At 34.0% G+C, this 23,823-nt stretch overlaps 1 protein-coding gene across 1 annotated transcript in view; it reads left to right on the top strand.

Annotated features, from left to right (window-relative positions):
- The window catches only part of LOC129757714 (uncharacterized), a 468,755-nt gene that overhangs the window by 417,911 nt on the left and 27,021 nt on the right, over positions 1 to 23,823 (top strand). Inside the window, 4 exon segments of the mRNA XM_055755003.1 lie at positions 2,404 to 2,998; positions 3,188 to 3,364; positions 12,978 to 13,342; positions 23,243 to 23,335. Coding sequence (XP_055610978.1) covers positions 2,404 to 2,998; positions 3,188 to 3,364; positions 12,978 to 13,342; positions 23,243 to 23,335 — 1,230 coding nt within the window.

Genomic DNA, 23,823 nt, shown 5'->3' with positions numbered 1-23,823 from the left:
TGAAATCTTTTCCAACAATTTTCCGGCGGCTGAAATACTGCTTTGATCAAATTAAGTTTCACGAAGTAATGACTGTTTATTTTTTTGAATAATAAAGGCCAAATGAAGCTTTACTCAAATGTCCCTTGTCTGGCTCGACGGCAGATTTGAATTTAAAAAAAAAAATTGCACTTGATAAGTAATATTTCGGGTCTTCCAACCTTCGACTTCGATTTTTTTTATTTGAGGTAGAAGTCTTCCTACTAAACGATATATTAACAATATTATTATCAAAAGCAAGAGGTTCGCTGTTGATATGAAGTACAGTTCTTTAAGATTTGTCGCCTAGGAATTTGAGAAACTGGATTTTTTAGAAGTATCTTTATATTCTTTGCATAAAATGTAAAGTGAATGGTTGAGATAAAGGATTTCAAAGTAAATCTGATAAAAAAAAAGTAGTCCCTCAAAGCCAAAACAGTTTAAATGACTTTGAAACTTTCAGACAGTTGCCCGACTTTTTAATACAAAGATATGTTTATCAACGAGTTTAATAATCTCAAATCTTCAATTTTAATATTTGAAAAAAGAAAAACGCATGGAAATAGGATGTGTCTTTGAATAACAGTTGAATTATTGAAAATAAACATTGAGTGCATAAAATATGAAAATTCTGTGTGGAAACAGTTGATTAGAGCACAGGAATTACTGAAATTAATAGTTTAACGTAAATCCAATTACATATGTATTGAGCGAAAGAAACAAGTCATATTAAAAGACTGTCCGATTTTTTTTCAGTTGCATGTAATCAATTAACGTGTTTAATTTTGTATGAAAATTTGGATGGAAGAAATATGCATATGAAATCATCCAGGAAATTCATATAAGCTTGAAATGATGTTTGTCTGTGATTAAATATTGATTGAGCCTATTCTGAAGCTTCATTTTCTGTCAACATGAGAAGAAACAAAGTATATCTCGAAAAAAGTTATAACCATTTAAAAAAAATCGGAATCCATTAAAAAGTATTGTAAAATTGCATGCTACTGGAGCATTCAATAATTTCATGACATGTTTTTGCGAAGGTTCTATAAATCAAAAAATTCATGCAAAGCAGTAAATTAGGATTTTTTGTTTTCATCCTACGGTTGAACAGCTTTCAAGTTAACAATCAAAAACCCTAATTTTTTTTTAAATTTTCTGTGTGACATCGAACATTATGTCTAGGGTACAAGTTAGGTTTGGTCTTTGTTCACATGAAATGTATTGCAAGATTCAAAAAATATTTCAAAAATAAAATTAGTTTTTTCAACTTTAAGTACATCTCTGGTGATTTTTGAATGAAAATTTTCATTTCCCGTACAAATCAAAACACGTTGCGCTAATTCAGGGCTCAATTAATTGCTTTCAAAAATTTTATTGCTATTTTTGGTAGTAAAACAACTAAACATAGTTTTTGGAAGTGTACAAATTAATAAATTTGAAAATTTCCAAACAAATTTTGCAGCGGACTTATGTACAACAATGGGGCAGGTGGAGATTGAGCGGATCAACAAATGTTTCGTAAAGAAAACCGATACGAAGAATGTTTTGTCCTAACGTGAAACAAAAATCGCCCAAAAAAAACAAAAAAAATTAAAACTGTCGTAAGGTGCATATTTAACAGCAGAAAATAACGTAAAAAGCCTCATTTCGTCAGTAAACATTCCAATTAACATGATTCATTATTATTTTTGAGAAAAATTTGAAAAACAGCTGAAATATTAACAATTTAAGTCATGTCGTGCAACAATGGGTAAGGGGACAATGATTGGCAAATCACCCTAGTATAACTCAAAGCTGAATAATTATTCAGAACCAACACATTTTTTATTCTTTTTCAGTATGACTTGTTCAAGCGAAACTGAAATGAGAAAAATGTGTAATCATACCGACCATCCTCCCCCCACCCTCCCTGAGCCGGTTTTTCTTACGGCCCTCATCTGTATGATAATATATTATAGTTTATTAGCAACCAAATACCTGTATGCTTTTTCTCATGACAAATTGTTGAAAAAACAAGAGATAGTTACATTGAAACTGAATTGAAAATCTATACGCCATATCATTGTTTGGGATCGACTAAGTATTCCATTTAAACGTCAGCAATTAACTATGCAAACGAAATTTCTACGGAAACCATTTCTTCATTGAAAACAACAATGTCATGCAATCCCATAGCAAAGTGACGACAGCTACTTTTAAATGTCATGAATCTTTCTCAAATCCTGCTAGCTTACGCCAACGCTCTTTGCCGCGTTTTGCAATATTCGCATTCATTTTGCAGCATACATCAATCAATTCTCCCCTTACAATGTATAGTTTAATTTACATTCCGATTTTCTATTTTATTCTCCTCTTCCTCGTGCTTGACAACAACAACAACAGGTTGGCTAAACGAACCAACCCGGACGGCTCTGGTCTTCGAGCACTGTTCCCGGGGCTCCCTGCAGGATGTGCTCATCATGGATGAAATCAAACTGGACTGGACGTTTCGGTTGAGTCTGCTGACGGATCTGGTTCGGGGAATGCGCTATCTGCACGGGTCCCCGATTCGGGTGCACGGTTCTCTATCGTCTCGGAACTGTGTCGTCGATGCCAGGTGGGTGCTCAAAATCACCGACTACGGAATGCTGAGCTTCTACGAGACCCAGGGCATAACACCGCCACCAAAGAGTGCCAAAGAGCTGCTGTGGACCGCGCCGGAAGTTTTACGCAGCGACCGGAAGGGTGGCTCCAGCAGAGGAGTCGGAACCCAGCCGGCCGACGTTTATTCGTTCGGCATCGTCATGCAGGAGGTCATCGTCCGGGGAGAACCCTACTGTATGCTGTCCCTTTCGCCGGAGGAAATAATTGCCAAAATCAAAAAACCACCCCCGCTGATACGGCCTTCGGTGTCAAAAGGTGCCGCCCCGCCGGAAGCCATCAACATCATGCGCCAGTGCTGGGCCGAGAATCCCGAAATGAGACCGGATTTCGTAACGTAATAATTCAAACACCTTTCTGCTCCGAAAAACCTTAACTTTACTGTTCCATTTCGAGAGCAAGACACTTCCAGGGGCGTTAATTAATATGCCATTTCATTTTCTTTCTCTGTGTCTCTACTACCATGTCTTTCCGTCGAAATTCATCCCCCCATACCACCAACCAACTTTCAACCAACCTCCGTCAGGATCTGTGAACGTTTCAAGCAATTAAATCATGGCCGGAAGGTGAATTTCGTAGACACTATGTTTCAAATGTTGGAAAAGTACTCCAACAATCTGGAGGAGCTGATTCGGGAACGCACCGAACAGCTCGACATGGAACGCAAAAAGACTGAACAACTGCTTAACCGGATGCTACCCAGGTAAGAGAGTGGGAAGAGTTTTCATCATTTCGATTATCTGACGTGAGAAGGTGGATGGGGTGATGCTTCTTGTTAGAGATTCGGGCGTTTTAGATAAGGTATTACTTTAAGCGTCTCATTGAAACTAAGAGGCAGCAAATTTGTCTAACTTATCTCGGGTTTTAAATCGTACATGTATTTAATTAAATTGTATTATTTAAAAATTCCTCTGAGAGACTCGTAGCTCCATTCATGAAACTTGTTCTTTATGAACCTTACGAAACATTCATTAGAATTTGAACAGCGTACACGACCTTAACACTAAACTTACCGACACTTTGTATGCAAGTACGTATTCATTCCGCCAACAGTTTTATTACGACAAACGCTTTTTTCACTAAAACTCTTTTGTTTCTCAACCGATTTCTACAAAACTAAAAGTTATGAAAGTTTATAATGTGACTAAAATATGATTTTAAGACAATATTCAGCTACAATTATTTGTTTTAATGTTACTCAAAGTCGAAGATATTTTTTTTTTTTGAAATTTTGGCGATGTGATGCTTGAAAAAAATATGATAAATAATCTACATTTTCACATTTTTTAACTGTAACTGGAATAACTTTGGCGATTAATTGATTAAAAGATACGAGGTTCATACCCCTTCTTTACATTTTTTTTGCCATGATCTTATTTTTTCTTTAAATTCATATGTGCAACATATTAACTTCAGCTTACTTAGGCACTAAGTGAAATTTTTTCTCGAGCTCTTAATAACTGATTTACAGCCTTTTTCCCGAAGCATGTTTTAAAAAAATATTCGACTAAAAATAACTTAAAAATGATTGTAGCTGAAAATTGTCTGAGAATCATATTTGAGTCACATTATAAGCTTTCCAAAACTTTTAATTTTGTAGAAATCGACTAAGAAACAAGAGAATATTAATGTAAAAGTAAAGAGAGTAAACAAGTTTTTGCTGTCATTTGAACGCTTTCGATATAAATAGGTAAACCACATGCGTTATTCGAAAGTTACAAAACATAGAAAAATTATAATGCAGAAAAATTACTTCCATTCTAAAAATAAAAAAAGGCCTGTAGTTAAATTTGCGCAGAAAAAAAATATATTAGGCATAATCATCATATAATGTTTGACCGTCATTTGACCGCCTCCGGTACGTTTAGTGCTTATTGCTTAGGTTCCAACTTAATACAAAGACGTCATACTTATGCATGCTACCAATCGTTTGAGTGATAGTTTTCCTTCAAAAGGTGGGTACAGCAAAAAGGCAATAATATTAATTTTTCAGGTTAAAATGTCATTTGAGACTAGTTTGTCTATACACAATATATTGTTGAATGATCATGAATTCTTGAAACAAAACTTAAGTACAATTGTTTAACGAGATAATTCTGTCACATCAAAATTGAAGGATTTTTTTTCTGTGATTTTCATCCTGTCGGATGATTCATCCCTACATCAAAATTGAAGGAGCTATTTATTCGAAACATGAATATTTATCTGAAGTTTTTTTTATTCAAATACATTTACATTTACATTCCCAAGTAACCATAAGCACTTAAATATAGCCCTTAATCAACACTATATTCCCATATATAACTCTGAATTAATGCTTGTTTTGCACTATATGCGTATATAATGCAGATTTAATGCTAAAAAGGCAAAATAGCGGGCTGAATAAATGCTATCACGACATAGCCTTTAATAAGCATTACAAATGCTGAATAAGAGCACCATCAAAACGTCATTTTTCGCCAGCCGTATAAAAGCATTAACAATGCATACTTTGAACACCTTATAATTTTTTAATTGATTAATCATGATTGATTAGAAACGGAAATTAGGAAATTATTCTTTGATTTATTAAAATGAAAAAAAATAAAAATAAAATCATTATCAACAAGATCAACCAACCTGCTGAATGAAGGATTATGCTTGCTTAATGAAGAGTTCTATGGAATGAGAAGCGATTATAATTGAATTATGAATTACTTTTGATGAATCTCGAACAGAGGATCCCGCAGCAGTCTTTATCTTTCCTCGTGCCTTTACCATTTCGACCACTCTTGATGCTGATAAGGTAGGTGAAAACCCCCATACTTCAAGTACTGTTCGGGTCACACAACTTCATAGACGATGTATGCATGAGAAGGTTTGTAAATGTATTGGAAAATTTTGGGAGAAGACAACTGCAACTGCCCGCTCTTTTTGTTTTCGTTTGCTGTTTTGCTTACTCACACGCAGCAAATGAGAAAATCATTCTTGTTTACATTCGCGGGTTTGACGTTGCTACGCTTTATAAAAGCTTTATATAAGTATTAACAGGAAGTTCTAGGGCTACAGTCTTAATGCTTGTTAACTTTATAAAATAGCTCTATATGTGCATATAATGCTACCATTAGTGCTAATTTTTGTTATTGCTTCTATGCATTAATAATACTTTTATAAAACTAAAAAGCATTATTAATGTTGATATAGTGCTAACTTGCATAAGAAATGTTGATTTAATGCTGATTAAGAGTTATGGCTTAATGCTTATGGTTACTTGGGTTGTTCTTATTCATTGTGTAGATTAACGCAAAAAACTAGCCTGTGCGATGTGTTGAGCTTAATCTGATTTGATTTGAACCTTTACTGCATGGATTATGAATTTGCTGTGGAAGCGAAAATCCGTCTACGGAAATAACTTTATTGACTCTCAACTAAGCAATTTATGCCAAAAGAAAACAAAAAATGGTGACCAATTTTTTCTATCATATTTATTTTCGTTCAAACAAAGCATGAGCAAAAAAAATTTTTTTTTCCTTAAAAACGTAGTAAGTACTATTTAATGATTTATTTCTAAATTCTTTAACATAAAAAGTGTTTAGTATAAAATTGGAACTTTTGAAAATATGCCCTAAAATTTTTAAAATTGTATGCTAAATTTGTAAAATGAAGCTTTTAGTAACAAAATAAGGCACTTACTTTTACCAATAATAAAATCCTTGAATTTAGTCAAAAGTCTGGTGAATTTGATTGATTTGGTTTGAGTAAGAAATTTTTTTATTATCAAATCAAATAAGATGGATCTGCGAGACTCTTGTTGAAGTTCAAAAATTTCAACCATCATTGTTTCAAATTTTCAAAAGTAAAAGCAAGAGATTGAAATTTAGCGGCAAAAATGTGATTCTTTCAGACTTGATTCAAATTTAAGATTTCAGTTTGCAGTTTGGCTCTTGAAAAAACTGCAATATATTTAATAAATTTAAAAAATGTACCAATAAATATTTAATTTCAAGCGGGTTTTTTAACGTGAGCATTACATGTTTCTTTATCAGCAAATATTTTGATTAAAAATCAATTCCATAATTTAAATTCAGTGGATGGATTTAATAAAACAGAAATCAGTTTATTTCATTTAACAAAACTTTTAAAATAATCTCAAATCCTTTTAATATTTGTGATTTTCAGATGAGTTTGTATACACAACTGACATTGATTAAATATTTAACATTTTAATTTTCAGTCTGCGATCTCTTGTGACAACATAGTCATCTTGATGTTTTTGTCGTACAACTCGCTTTCGAGATGAATCTAATAATAAATTCAGAATTCAAATTTTACATCATTTTCCGGATTTCAATAAAATTTCTAAATTTACAAAAAAAAACGATTTCTGAATCTAAATTAAAGTTCAGAATTTTAAATTTGAGCCAAGAAGTGAATTTAATTTCGTGAATCTTTATTAAAAATTCTGGTTTTTTAAGTTTCATTATTTCAATTTTTCATTTTTAATTTAATCTGTGAAATAGAATTAAAAATAAGAGTTTCGAATGATTCATCTGATCTTGAGTTTTCAATTCTGGATCGCCATTTTGCTATGTCATGTTTGAATTTTGCATGAGAATTAAGTTTAAGAACTTCGAATCTGAATATGAAACAAATACAATTTTTTTTTTTATAATTTTTTTTTCATACATATTCGGAAAATTACTATCAAAATATAAGTCGCGAATGCCATAAAGATGGTAAAACGACTATAATCGAAACAAAAAAAAACTATCAAAATATGGAAAGCATATGAATTTTGAAAATCATAATTAAAGTTTTGAATGAAATGCAAAACAAAATTTGAACCAGGATTTCAAACAGCTGTTGATTTCTTAATTCGAATGATGAACATTAAAAAAAAAATTCTAATAAAATGAAACCAGAACCAGAAAAATTGTGTCAAAATTTTGAACGTGTGATTAGTTTTCGAAATTATGGCATCAGTCAAGATTTTTAATCTTTAATAGGTAAATCAATAATCTAAATTTGTTATAGAATTTGAAATTTTGAGTGTGAAGTAGAATACCTCGCTTGCCTTTCCTGGACTCTCATGGGGGGCTTAACCCCCAAATCGTCCCCCCCGTTCCAACGGCCATGGACCCAGCAAACATGAAATCGCATAAGAAATTATAGCTCAAATCGTTAACGATGTTAATAAGAACAGCATTTCCTACCAAACAAGTAAACGATCGTAAAACTGGATACTTAAAGTCGGTATAAATCGGATATGATAAAAAGCCCGCCATGTTTGCAATTTTGTTCTCTCGCGTAGCATTCAAGTTAGAAAACAGATGGATCATTTTTAAAAATTGCTCAATAAGAGAAGCAGCTGCTGGCTAGCAACGGTTTGCATGTATTGTATGTATGTATGTATCTCGCATTCTTGCATGATGTAAGAATAAGGTGTTGAATATTGTCCAATTTGTATAACTTATATCGCCTTAGCTAGAAGTTTAAAATATCTATGTATATTGCCTCCACTCTGGTAGGTAAATGATGTTTTTTCGAGTTTTAAGCGATGATTCTGTAATGTATATCTATATATATAAAAATGAATTTCTGTCTGTCTGTCTGTCTGTCTGTCTGTTCCCTATAGACTCGAAAACTACTGAACCGATTTTGGTGAAACTTAGCAAGTGGGGGTATTGGAGGCCGGGGAAGGTTCTTATTATGGTTTGGGACCCCTCCCTCTAACAGGAAGGGGGGGGGAGGGGCCTCCTAAACAAAAGACAATTTTTTGCATAACTCGAGAACCAATCAAGCAAATGGTATCAAATTTGGCATGGGTGGGCACGGGGGAACGAGGAATGTTTTTAAGAATATTTCGTACCCCTCCCTCCTTCCAGTGGGGAGATAGAAAGGGGGGAGGGGGCCTACCTTACAATTTTTTACATAACTGGAGAGCTAATCAAGCTAATGGAACAAATTTGGCATGGGAGGGTAGCGGAATATGAAAAATGATTCTATGATTATTTCAAACCCCTCCCTCCTTCCATTGGAGATACAGGAAGAAGGGGGGGGGGCTTTAACCACTTTTTTTATTGCAAAGCTTGAAAACTATTCCAGCAAATGAAACCAAATTTGGCTAGGAAGGGTATATGGGTACGAAAAATAGTTCTATGAATATTTGGTTCCCCTCCCTCCTTCCAGTGAGGATATAGAATGTAAGGAAGGTGCAATTTACAATTTTCTGCATAACTGGATAAATAATCAAGCAAATGGCACCCAATTTGGCGTGGGAAGGTATTTGATTACGATAAATGTTTCTATGATATTTTGAGAACCCTTCATGCTTCAAGTCGGAAAATCTTAAAGGAGGAGAGTCCTCTCATATAATTTTCACTTCCTTCGAGAACTTACTAAGCATATAGAACGAAATTTGGCTTGAGAGGGTATTTGATCACAGGGAAGGTTTCTGTGAATTGTGAATATTTGGTACTACTGCCTCCATACAGTGGGGTGATATGAAGGAGAGGGGAGGGGGGGGCTTCTTTACAATTTTTCGCATTACTCGAGAACTAATCATGCAAATAGAAACAACTTTGGCATGGGAAAGCATTTGGATACGTAAAATGGTTATTAGCTTATTTGAGACGGAAGTTCATATATGTATGATTGTTTTGCATAAACCAAAAACTTATCTAACGAATGGAACCAAGTAACAATCATTCAATTTAGCAACTGGGGAAGAATTTGGCATAGGAGTGTATTTGAATACACGGAATATTCAATCTTGATCCCCTTCTTCCAGGTAGGGGATAGGTAGGAAGGGCGGCTCCGATACAAATTTTATAGCATAACTCGACAACTAATAAATAAAACTAAACCAAATTTGGCATGAAAGGGTATTCGAGCACATGATATGTATGTTTTTTCCGGTAGTTTAGCATCACTACCACTAATCAGTGGAACAACATAGAGGGAAAAGAGGGCATTGATACAGTTTGTTTAATATTTCGATAATTTTACGAGAAAAAAGAAATAAATTATCATGGTAGCAAATTTGTGTACCAGCTATCTTTCTTCGATGGTTTGAGAACCTCTTCTCTTGCCAGAGAGGAGATATACAGAGGGTAGAGGGTCACCCATTTTTTGAATAACTCGAGAACTTATCGAGAATAGAGCCATATATGACGTGAGTTCGTATTTGTTTACAAGAAGTGTTTTTCTGATGTTATTAGCAGGGGTGTCAGGTGTTCTGATTTTTCAGGATTTGTCCTGATTTTCGAGAGACTGTCCTGATTTTTAAAATTCGATTGAATTGTCCTGATTTTTGAAAAATGGCTCTTAAAATGTCCTGATTTGTTCTGATTGTTAAAAAATATGTTAATTATTACTAAATTTATTGTTTAATGATGAGAACATTAAACAAATCTTAAAAAAAAATAGTTTAAATAATCAGTTTATCCGATGATGATCTTTGGTTCAAAAGTTATTCAAATGGTGTTTTTCGATATCAACTGCTGGCCAGCCAAGATTCTTCTAGCTTCAGTTGCATAATTTGAGGCGTCTTAAGAACCTGTACTTCGCCTCAAGTTATGTACCAAGCAGAGCATCATGTTATTTTCATCAATTTAGTGGTGTCCTGAAAAATCCTGATTTTTTTCATCGTGGTGTTCTGATTTTTGACAAAACCACCTGGCACTTCTGGTTATGAGACCCACCTTCCTTCAGTTAGGGATATAGGAATAGGGGTAATTTGTATGATAATTCGAGAACGAATAGGTAAAATAAATGTCCCATGATATTATTTTGTTACTAAAAATGTTTATATGATAGTTTGAGATAGTTTCATATTTATATAAAAAATATTTTGGCATAAGTTATAAACTTATCAAGCAAAGAAATCCAGAGTCATAAAAAGGATCTAAACACGGATTTAAAAAAAAAATTAAGATTTCAAAATAATAAAAAGTTGAAAATTCATTTTGAAAAAACATTTTAATGATTTTGAAATTGAACTTAAAATTTTGTGCAAATAAATAACAAGTTAAATAACTAGGTACCACAAGTTTCAAAAATTTTTGGAAGGTGTTGCAAAGCACACCGGGTCAGCTAGTAAGACATATAACAAAGTTTGTTGAGAAATATACCTACAAAAATGTTTGCTGATCAATCCAGATAGAGCAAAAATCGTGGCCAAAGTAGACATCGAACAGTTTTTCTAAGCAACGCGGGAGGGGGGGGGGGGGTCGAGTGTTTTTAAAGGAGAAAATACATCAAATCAGATGAAAGAAGAAGGTATAAGCCCAAAGAGAGAACAGGAGAATCGGCCTGCAGAACGGTCGGGAAAGGAAATGCTGATAAAAGCCCCTATCAAATGGAGCTGCGGCGTAGGCGTACGCTGTGGTTTAGAAGGAACATTTGAAAGGAAATATGTTTTGAAGAAAAAAACCGAATTCATTCCATCCGCGGTCGGGAAAAACACAGTCCGCTGAGCCGTCTCGAGATTTCATTCTCTCCAGTCCAGCCGAGTTCCGGTGTATGAAGAAGTGGGCCTGCAGATAGGGTGGAGTGGAAGAAACAAAATATACCTACTTGGATATGAGAGAGTTGGCTAGAGACGGCTAAGAGAGTGGTACTCCAGAAAGCAAGAGAATGATAATAATGATATTTATTTAAGACCTTTTAACCATTGATGGTCATTCGGGTCTGGTTCCAATTAAGATACATTTCATTTTACAGGAGAAAGCAAGAGAAGGTTGTTGAAGAAGCTGGCGGAAAAGACCTAGAGGGTAGAAATTAAAATCAGGCCTAAGGACTGTATTTGAAAAAAAAAACGACATTTTTATTCGTGGAGAACTTTTAAACGGATGGATGACAACTTATGAAATTTTCATTGATACCACCTAGTAATGTAATGTTTACATGTCCACAATTTTGAGATAGAATTAAATGCATAAATTTTGAAAAATTTCGTAGGGGAAATCGAAACAAACTGTCAGGCGGGCACATGGAAATCTCCTGTCAGAAATGTTTCCTTCCTCCGGAGAGAAACGAGAAGAAAATAACTAAAAAATAAATATTTTTAGCACTAAATTTGGCTGATGATCAGTGATAAATGCTAATCGATAATTGGTACATAACGATTAGCACAATCCCAAATGAAGAACGTCAGCAAAATAGCCAACAAATTTAGGTAGATGCAATATAGATAAGCATATGTTGCCCAAAAATTTTGGTCAATAAACTTATCCGTTAGATACTATCTTAAAAACAACTTGAAAGACCGCCACAAAACTTTGCTAATGTAAACATTACATTACTAGGTAGTATCTCTGAAAATTTCTTCAAATTTCACCCATCCGTTCAAAAGTTATTCTCAAATGAACGTGTTACATTTTTTTCGCAAACAGTCCTTATTTAGATGTGCTGAAATTCAGCAGAAAAATGTAGTGAAGAAGAAATTGCACGCAGAGGGCAAGTTTAAGGAAAAAATGGATTGGAATAATGGGAAATGGAAAGAGAAATAGGTCAGCGTATGAAAAGTGTGATTGAATAGGTGAATCTGTTGCCTTTGTCTGGATAAGTCAAGTGTATCAGCCAAACTAAATAATAATTTGAACCAGCTTTTTATAGTTCAAATATGGTAGCCAAAATAAAGATTTTAATATTATTTGGAGTTATTGAAAGGTGAGGTAGGTAGAAGAAAGGTAAGATGCCAAGGTATATTCTATATTTGAAAATCATTAAAAGCATTGTTAAAAATGACCAATCATCTGCAAATTGGCTATGTAGATACATAAATGCTGAAATAGCTGTAGTAAATTTTAAAAGTTGATCGTTTTATAAATTTTTGACAAGTCGTGAAGATGACTGAAACATTCTTCCAGAAAATCACAATCATCGACACGAAGTTCCTTCATCTACAATGGACAACATGAAGTCATGGTGCCGGGTATGATAAATTCTGCAAAGAATAGAGGCCGTATCTATGATTCTTTCGAACGTAAAGTATGTGGTTAAGAATCCAAAAAATCTGAAAAAAATAAAAACTAAGTTCGGAGCATGAATCATCGTTTGGCATACTTTTCTAAAATTCTATCATTTTTGCACTTCTTCCCCTCTGGCTCCAAACGCTTCATATGTAATTGTGAACTAATTTTTATATAAAGGCAGCGTTAAGTCCATTTTGATCATTTACAATACTCTTTTTTAAAGCAAATCCACCTGAGCCTTATTAAATCTAAAACCTTCGATGTTAATCAAATAATTTCGTTGATTCTACTTGTAGGTATGTGGGTTAATTTCGGTTTTTGTTTTTCTTCTCTCTCCCACGCACACGCACACACACACAGCTCTGTGGCCGAGCGTCTGAAACTTGGGCTGGCCGTGGAGCCGGAGGAATTCTCGGAAGTGACTATTTATTTCAGCGACATCGTTGGCTTCACGACGATAGCCGCCCACTGCACCCCGGTCCAGGTTGTGGATCTGCTGAACGATTTGTATACCTGCTTTGATGCTACGATAAACGCCTACAATGTGTACAAGGTGGAAACCATCGGGGATGCCTATATGGTGGTCGGCGGCTTACCAGTAAGGACACCGGATCACGCGGAACAGATTGCCACCATGGCCCTGGATCTGTTGCATCAGAGCAGCAACTTCAAAGTGCGCCATCTGCCGGGAGTTCCACTGCAGTTGCGAATAGGACTGCATACGGGTAAGATACATCGGTGATAAGCCCTTCTTGTATGTTGTGGGTTTCTGGGGATTGCTTAATGTCACGCTGTTTAACCAAGGGATTTTCTGTTAGCTAAGTTCCGTTTTGTTTCGATGTCACTTTCAAACAGGGTAGGTGAAGTTAAAAAATATGAGAGAATTTCTGTTTGTACTGCGTAAAATCTCTGATACGTATAGTTTTGTTTGTTCATCATTGACTGATTTAACTGAAAAATGTTTATTTTCGATATTTCAAACGCTGTATCACCAAAACCTAAATTGAAAGTCAAAATCATACAAATAATTCAAGTTCAGGCACCAGCATATTTCATCATTCAACATTTCATATCTGTTTTAAAACACTGGCACGAAAAAATCTGTCCTCCTTTTGTAATCAAGGATGAATAAATTAGTAGGTTCTCTTACAAAATATCAGTAAATAATAATTTAAAAAAAAAACAACTACAAAAAATTCAACTAGCTAAAATGATCAGGTATCAGAAAAGGGGTAGGCTTGATAGCGGCACGTTATCCAAACAAACGGGAAAATTGTGCCTTGCCTTTTTTTTACAGATTTCATCATATACCTGAGAAACCTGAAAACCATAAAAGGATTAGAGAATAAATAAATATTTAGGGCATAAAGCCGATCCACGTAGTAATTTTGAAGCATTGAAGCTTATAACCACATTGGGTGAAAAATGACAGATTGTTATTTTAGTTTAAATTCTTAAAATGAGATACACTTACCTATATATGAGCTAAAAGAATCATACATTATTGATTCACAACTACAAAATTCAGGAGATTTGAGTTTACAATGATCAGAAAATGTTCTAACCAGGATGCTACAATGAGGGCAAATAAACGATTTTATAATGGCAAAGTTTGCATTTAGCCTGTCCACATAGGGAGTTTTAAGCAATGAAGCTTTTTTTTCAATCAAAATATTGGAAATAAGGACTTTTTTAACTTCCTTTGTTAAATTCTGACATAAATTAAAAAGAATGAAGTCGGGCAAAAAAGGGACATGTACACACTAAGTGGAAGGTAAATATAGGTACAATAGTACCTCTGAATCATAGCTTAACCATACAGGAGATTCAGAACAAAAAGTCTTGATTTTATATATTTTTATTTAACTGACCAGTTAGCGCTCTGGTTAGACGACTACAATGAGCTTCTGTGACGCCAAATTTGATACAAGCGATATTAACACTGCACGAAGCTGTAGCAGTGGATTCCAGAACCAGGATTGATGTATGATACGATATATCAGAGTACCTCCACAAAATTCTGTTGCCAATCCAAAGATAGAAAGGACTGAATACTTGTCCATTATAAGGAAAATACACTTATTTTGCGCTTGACCTAACAGATATAACTGATGTAATTTAGATAATATTTTTCTGTGATTTCAGAAGCATTGGGACCGTAAGCGATGCGTTCGCGATTCACATTTGAACACTTGTGAAGAGATTTTATTGAACGGAGTTACTAGGAGAGCAAAGAGATTTGTTAAATGAAAAATCATATTCCAAATTGGTAAAACGAGAAAATATGGAAGGATACAGCTTGTGCAAATGCATGTACTACATATGCACTATTGGCATACCCTAAAAAATTATGTTTGGATGGTAAAAATTTTTAAATTTGCAAACGCGTGATGTAAAACAATCATATTCCACAAAACAAAATATTAATTTGAAAAAAAAATTGTTATTGTCCGAAAAATATTTTTTACATATTTACATATTTACATATTTACATATTTTACACCAACAGTGTTGATATGGGATAATATAAGCAATATAAAATTTGTAGGTGATATCATCAAGCATCCCCACTGGGTAAAGTTTATACGGCATTCATGGAATACTAAGAAGATTAGATTCTCTGAAACGATTTTTCTAGGCTGAATCTGAAATTGTTTTTGAATTTGATATAAAGAACTCGTTCTTCTTTTTCTTTCTCCCCTGCAATGCACAGTGGTGCAGAACATCAATCTAGCTGTACGAAATTAATAGCGCCCAGGGATGAAGAGATAGACATTTGATGTCTTCAGCAACATTGTTCAGTTTTACAAGGAACATATTCTAGTATCAAAATTTTTTCCGAGGGGTCCACCGATAGCGAGATAAAAATGCTAACTTTTTTGTTTTTCAAATTAGGACTTTGATGTCTTCGACAAACTTGTTTATCTGATCAAAATACATAAGTTTGTTGAATATGTCAAAGTCCTGTCACATCACCCTTAGGAGTTACAGTCAAAGTAAAAAAAATCTCTTGAAAAAACAGTTTTTTGAGCCTAACACGTTGTAGATTGGATAAAATGGTTCGCTGTCTTTGAAACAAAGTTGTAACAAGCCACGATCTACAATTGTCTCATACATTAGGATAGGTTTAGAAGTTGCTGAAGCTCTATAGAAAGCATTTAGTGTATTTTATTGGCAATTTTGGAAGGCTCGTCCATCGAAAAGTGCACATTTTCGCAACACCCCCTTTTTGTGATTATTTTTTATGATAAACGGAACCATTTCCATTTGGAATTAGCGCGGAAATCGGTGGAAATAGTAGAAATTTGAATGATTGAAAATACACATTTTATGTAAAAAATACCTGTTTAATTATAGAAAAAACGTTAAAACATTTAATTTATTAATAAAATGTTGCAGTTTTCTTTTATATATTTTGTTTTATTAAAAGGCATTTAAATTCGATTAAAACTTATGAATCGACGAAAAGACAAAAGCGAATTGCTTGTAAGATTGGATACTTGGATACAGTTACTTGGAACCTATATTGTAATGGCAAAATTCTATTATTCAAATACTAATTAAGTGCTCTACCAAATTTAACAGATAAGTTCCATTCATTTTTTTGGGGTTTAAATTGTTTGAAAAATCGAATTTAAATGTCTTTTAATAGAACAAAATTTATAAAAGAAAACTGCAACACTTTATTAATAAATGAAATGTTTTAACGTTTTTTCTATAAGTAAAATAGGTAATTTTTACATAAAATGTGTATTTTCAATCATTCAAATCTCTACTAGTTCCACCGATTTCCGCGCTAATTTCAAATAGAAATGGTTTCGCTTATCATAAAAAATAATCACAAAAAAGGGGGTGTTGCGAAAATGTGCACTTTTCGATGGACGAGCCTTCCAAAATTGCCAATAAAATACACTAAATGCTTTCTATAGAGCTTCAGCAACTTCTAAACCTATCCTAATGTATGAGACAATTGTAGATCGTGGCTTGTTACAACTTTGTTTCAAAGACAGCGAACCATTTTATCCAATCTACAACGTGTTACGCTCAAAAAACTGTTTTTTCAAGAGATTTTTTTACTTTGACTGTAACTCCTAAGGGTGATGTGACAGGACTTTGACATATTCAACAAACTTATGTATTTTGATCAGATAAACAAGTTTGTCGAAGACATCAAAGCCCTAATTTGAAAAACAAAAAAGTTAGCATTTTTATCTCGCTATCGGTGGACCCCTCGGAAAAAATTTTGATACTAGAATATGTTCCTTGTAAAACTGAACAATGTTGCTGAAGACATCAAATGTCTATCTCTTCATCCCTGGGCGCTATTAATTTCGTACAGCTAGATTGATGTTCTGCACCACTGTGCAATGTGAGAGGGTCCGCGAACTGCTAAAACAATTTTTTTTAAAGAAATAACATAAAATTTCACATATGACTCCATTTGCTTGATAAGTTTTTTTAGCTATACTTACTTTCCTTTTTCCCGTTCTTTGGAAGAAGGAAAGGTCTTGAATCTTAAAAAAAATCCCTTTCATGTAAAATATGGTTTCTTAAGCTTGAAAAGGAATCTCTCCTTTAAATAAATAGATACATTTTTGGTTCTTAAATACTTTTTCTTTCAAATTTGGTTCCATTTGTTGGATAAGTTCTCAAGTAATACAAAAAAATGTGCGGAACTCATTTTTCCCTGTATAATCCCCCACTGGAAGATGAAAAGAGTTTTTATTAATATCCATAGAATTATTTCTCGTACTCTAATACTCTTCCTTGAAAAATGTGGATAAATTAATTTTATGAGCTCTTAAATTTATCGAAACATCCCAAGTAACCACAAGCACTAAAATCTAGCAGCACCAATTCTGCTCTAACGTCAGCTATAGAGCTTGATTCTGTGCATCATATTTGCTCTGTGAGCCAGGTTTGGCGAAATTAACTGCTGCTTTAGTGCAGCAACTGGTATAACCCTAGAAAAGCACTGTATTAGCATTGTTTGGTGCTATAGCGTTGGCTGGCAAAATGCTGGTATAATGCAAATAGCGTTCGAATGTTGTTCGACCATGCGAAAAAAAATTTTTTTTAAGATTTTTGTTTGGATTCATTTTTCTTCCATGATACTTAATTTGTTATTTGTTTATATTCGCTTATGCATATTAATGGGATATCTCGGGTTGAATGAACATGATTTTTTTTTTTTTTGGCTGAAGATGACTTACAATCGAACTCAAGACATCCTTAGCTCTGACATTTGTCATTGACTCTGCTTGTGAATCTATCAAGTCCGTGTTAAATATTAAAAAAAAGGCCTATACGAATCAAATTTCTAGCGATTTGCATTTAGTCAGCATCAATCAATACTAATGTGCCATGGCCTAATGCCACTGTTGTGCTTACATAGTGCAAAAAAGCATTAAAGCAAGCTTGTGTGATGCCAATTTAATGCTTAGAAAATATAGCATTTGTTTTTCCGATTTACAGCTATGTTGCATTTCAAAAGCATTGTTCAAAGCTGATGAAATGCTAGTTGCATTTTAAAAAAAGTGGTGTAATTCTAATATGATGCGGTATAGCACTCAAAGGGTTGTTGTAACTCAAAATAGCACTTGATGTGCTGATATAGTGTAATTTAGCATATGAATGCTGGTATAAAGCTATAAAACTACAAAGCTTTAGTGCTTATAGTTACTTGGGATACGAATGACACCTCTCTTCTCTTTCCTATCCCGCGAGGATCAAGTAATATTTCTTGTATTGAAATACTTTTCCCAATCTGTTACCATCTGCTAGATTGGCACTCAAGTTAATAAAAAATTGTATGGGAGCTCCCCTTCCCCCTTCCTATAGAATCAGTGAAAGAAGGAAGACACCTTAAACAATCATAGAAAAAAAAATTGTAGTCAAATACCCTCTGCTATATTATTTGAATAGTTCTCGAGTGATTCAAAAATATTGTATTACAACATCCCTCCTCCTTCTCCTCTTCCGTTGGAGAAAGGGAAGGGCCTCGAAACATAAAAAAACATTTCTCTCACTCGAATATACTTCCATGATAAGTTTGGTTTTTTTGTTCGATTTGTTCTCGAGTAATGCAGAACAGAGAGACCCCTCCCTCCATTTAATCTCCCAGTGGAAGGATAGATGGATCTCAACCATCGTAGAAACTTGACTCGTAGCCTTATACCTTCCTATGTGAAATTTGGGTTCATTTGTATGATTAGTTATCGAATAATGCATTATATTGTATGAAAGTCCCCCTTCCCCCCTTTGTATCTCCCCAATCGAGGAGGGTGGAGTCCCAATTAATCATAGAGACCATCCTCGTATCCAACCATTCATGTTAAATTTGGTAACGTTTGCATGATTAGTTATCGAATTTGCAAAAAAAAAAATGTATGGGAGGCCCTTTCCCCTTTTCTTTCTCGACGCTGGAAAGGAGGAGGTGTCTCAAACAATCTTTACAATATTCTTCCTGCCCATGTACCCTCGCATGCCGTATTTGGTTCCGTTTGCTTGATTAATTCTCAAATTATGCGAAAAAATGTATGGGGCCCCCTTCCCCATTGGAAGTAGGCAGGGGTATCTAAAAATTATATAAATATTCCTCGTACCGATATACACTCCCATATCAAATTTGGTTTCATTTGCATGATCAGTTCTCGAGTTATGAAAACTTATTACTTTTATTTGAGAGAACCCCTCCCCACTTCCAGCATGAGGGAGGGGTTCCAAACTATTATAGGAACCTTCCTCGGCCTCCAATACCCTCAAATGCGAAATTTCTTTTTTTTTTATTTGCTATAAAAAATATTTTAACAATAATTGCTTTAGACACTAAATATATTGAACAAACTTGTAGATCGTGCAATTTTAAGAAACTTTGTTCCGAACGTCAATGAGATCGGAAAAAAAATTTAGTTTCCAGCATTTAAAAAAACCTTTAATACTGTAATTAAAAATGCCCATTTACAATTAATTATAATTTAAAGAGTTTGGCTTAATTCGTATGCTTTCTTCATAAATGGATTCATAAACATTAATTTTCGTAAAATAAATTGTAAACTGCCAAAAAAAAAATTAAGACGTTTACATCTAGAAACAGTTAATAAATGAACGACAAATTATCGATTTTTTTTATTATTATTAGAAGAAACAACTCATTAATGATTGAAAATTTGTAAATATTGTAATGAAATCTAATGCATATGCTAACGATTACGAATTAATTTCTATCTGAAAATTTGAATAATTGAATCCAATTATAAAAAAATGAAATCTCGTGAAGTGATAATTGCTTGAAAAGAAGCATTTAATTGATATAAATACAATTTTCTCAGTTGGGTAATCAAATTTATCTTTATAATGTACAACAAACTTGGGTGTTTTAGCTATTTGAACAACTTTTTATTTGATAACTTTGCGCCGGAAACATCGTTCTACTTTTCTCAAACGGATTCCATTCATTCCAAATCAAAATGACTGAGTTTACAGCGAAGCTCACAGTCATGTGCCTGAAGTGACTGTGACCGTTGGCCAAATTGAATGGGAAGATGAGCGAAAGAAAATTGTAAACGCTGTCAGTCAGAGAGAGTTTTTGAGTGAGAGAAGGCAATTAACCCTTCGTTTCATAAAGTAACAAATTTGCAACAATTAATTAAAGTTGTTGTAAATCATGCAGAAATTCAAATAGTCAACTTTTTTCTTCATGGCAATCATGTTTCTAACTTCAAAATACGGTTCAATTAAAAAAAAATAATTCCAAGTATATATGTACAAACTAGACCAACTTCAATCTGAAAAATATGAAATGTTAAAAAAGGCTTATTTTTCAGAATTTTGACCTAGTCCAATTCGCACCGAGGAAAAAATATTTTACTGGAAAAAATATTTTCGCATTTTCAGTAACGCAATTAACACAATTGAATACAATTTGAAGATTTTTTTTAAATTTTTTTCTTATATAATGGCCTTTTATTAATTGTTGCAAATTTGCAACATCATGCAACGGTAGCACCTTTAGTAACGTATATGGGCGACGAAGTGTATTTTCAAAAGTTTCATCGTTTAAACAGTGTATATGTTTTCCGATGAAAGTAATATTATTTTAATATTATATTATCATGTTATCGAGACATTTTTAAAAATAATGCAGATCCATTATCCTCTAACTGAACAAAATGATACCAACTGTAGAAATATGGGAAAAAACAGTAAAAAATCCTTTTGACTATATCATCAACCATTCGTATCATAAAGTAAAAAAAGGCATTAATTACGAAACCTCGTTAAAAATCCTGCATAAAAGTTGAAAAATTGTATTTCTAAAGGGTCACATATGTATGTTGTATGTTGGTTATCCACCATGGGTGCACGGATTCACCGCAGATTCTGCCTAAGTATGTTTTTAAATGTATTCTCAGATTATTAAGTTCGATCATATATTTCCAAAGTGTCAAAATTAGTACCAGTTTATGACTTTTGAGTAGTTGAAGTATTTGTAGTAATAGTTTGCATTTATAGTTTTTCAGATACAACGGACGCTGTGTTTCTATGATTTTAAATATTATATTGTGGTCTCCGGGAAAGATTTTCTGGGTTCAAAATAAATATTTTCACATTTTTAGTAAATTAATTATTAATTTTGAATTTTTAAATGCAAATGCATTAAATGTTCTCAACATTATACAATGTAGTACCCTAGTTTGTAACATGAGTTCCATAATGTGCTTCAATTACTTCTTATCATTTGAACAGTATTAATGTTTACAGTATTAATGTTTTCAGAACGAATGTGATAAGGAAACGGTGCATGATGGTGAAATAGCAGTTTCATTTTTGTCCTACTTATAATTCCGTTAACTCTTCTGAATGTGTACCATCGGAAAATCGTTTTCGATATTGAACCCTAAACGTTCCCCTTCCCTCTTCCAAATCAGAATCAATGCCAACAGTTGAGCCACCGCAACTATTACGGCTCCTTCCTTTACTAACATGGATTAAATAGTGATCCATTCGGCAAAATGAAACTTATAAGTAAATTGCGTTAATAAATAAACCTATGATTAAAAAAATCAACAAAAGTTATATGAGTGCATTTTGAAGGTATTTTATCCATCGGTTTTCATTATTAGGGGATATTGAAAATATTTTTTTTGTTTTTTTTTATTGGTGTTTCAATAAACAATGCAATTTGTTTCTTCAACAATTTGTATTCCCTGATTTTCAAGCTACATGTTTTTTTTGCAAATAAGTATACCATGTACAACATTGTTGTCAGCCGAGAATGAACTTTTCTTAGATTGTTGTATATTGCGCTTAAGAACCATGAACACGAAGATCATAAAACCACATAAAATCTTTCGCAAAAAATGAAGTTACTGAAAAAGAACTGGAGATTTATCGATCTAATTAATCTCAATAGTGCATGTAAGCACATACTTAGGCAGGAACTGCGGTGAATCCGTGCACCCATGGTGGATAACCAGCATACATAGGTTCTACCCCCAGCTAAATGGTGTCCAGACACTAGGTTTACGAAGTTTTTGAGCTAAAACTACGGTTAGTGCAAGATAAACTAAGAGTAAACATTTATATCTAGCTGTCTTGTGTGAGGAACAAAAAGGTATAACCATTTCATGTTGTTGCATATTAGCAACAATTAATATTTTGGCAAAATACTCGAAATTTGTGAAAATTATATTTTTTCATTATTTTTCCCTTCATGTACTCATCATTGCGCACTATTGAGAAATTTTTCAAGAAAAAATAAAAAATCATGAAATGAAGGGTTAAGGCAACGCAAACGGAAGATTCTGAATGAAGAGAAATTTCACATTCACGCAAGGCTGTCGATAGTTTTAAGCTCTGGCTATTTGTCATTTCCCACTTATCTTATTCCCTATCCGGGAAAGTACTCATTTCTGAATGAGTAAATGAGAAACTACTCATTTCTGTGAAAATATTCTGAGTTACCCACTCACAATATCTGGCAACACTGCTGAGTTACCACAAACTCAGTTTGAGTCGTTCAGGTTTACCGTGTGATGATGTAAATATTTGTACCGTGTTTATCATAATCATCTGTCATCAAAAATCATTGATCTATTGTTCAATTGCGAATTGGGGTAAAGAGAACAGAACCAAAACAAACTGTTCTGGTTCTTCGACGACAGTTGCTGCTGGATCGGACCGATCTTCATCGATTTTCTCGATTGACCGGGTGAAACCGTTAGTCTCCACGAATATTTTCAACTACATGTCTTAACGAAAGAAAAAAAAAAGTTTTTAAACATGTCAACAACAAGAAAAGTGTTCTCAAACCTATATGACAGATTTTCGATTTTTTTATGGATCATACTGTATATCGTTTTCTGAGGGGTTACTCGACTCTAAGTAAATATGTTGTTATGCGTTTTCCATTTTTTGGTATATGATTTCGGTCATATTTTCGGGGTTTAACCTTCATTAAACAGGACATTACACAATTCATACTAAAAGGTGGCCGATTCATTCTGTTTATCGTAGCTTTACTACCTTTCTATTGTCACTGTCCGACCTACATAACATAAAAGGGCCACCTTGGCATCACACCGCACCGTCCCGTAATCATCAAATACGTTTTATTTCAACAGGTCCCTGCTGTGCCGGAGTCGTCGGATTAACGATGCCCCGATACTGTCTGTTTGGCGACACAGTCAACACGGCGTCCCGAATGGAATCAACAGGTAGGCACAAGATTGCTTTATGTCCCCGGTGAATGAACATCCGTATCATGTCCTTCATCATTGCCAACGACAACATCATCATCATCATCGTCATCACCATCAACGCTGTCATTGTCAGTGGTCTTTCCCAGATGGCTGCTTTGGGATGTTTATTCCTAACATTGCTGTAAAGTTAGCCGGCTGGTAAATGAAAACATTACCAGCGAGAGAGCCCCAATCCCTGAGCAAATCTCCATAAGCTCCATAAACGAATCTCATCCAGGGGAGAAAGAAAAAAAATGGACCCCGGCAAACGGCCATTACTGATGATAAATTGCACGAAGATATACAAACTGAATGTCACCTTAGCTTCAACTAAATCGAAAAACACTCCCGCCCTTTCCCGCATTTTTCTGTCAACTTTCCATAACAATCATTTATTGTCATATCTTCAACCGCAGCTCATCTCCCTTCAGAACAAACCCGCACATCTCCCCATCCCCTCTTTT

Source organism: Uranotaenia lowii, chromosome 3, assembly GCF_029784155.1.
Source record: "Uranotaenia lowii strain MFRU-FL chromosome 3, ASM2978415v1, whole genome shotgun sequence".
NCBI classification, from domain to species: domain Eukaryota; kingdom Metazoa; phylum Arthropoda; class Insecta; order Diptera; family Culicidae; genus Uranotaenia; species Uranotaenia lowii.
The sequence above is the reverse complement of the archived record's forward strand: the minus strand, read 5'-3'. Positions and strand labels throughout refer to the sequence as shown.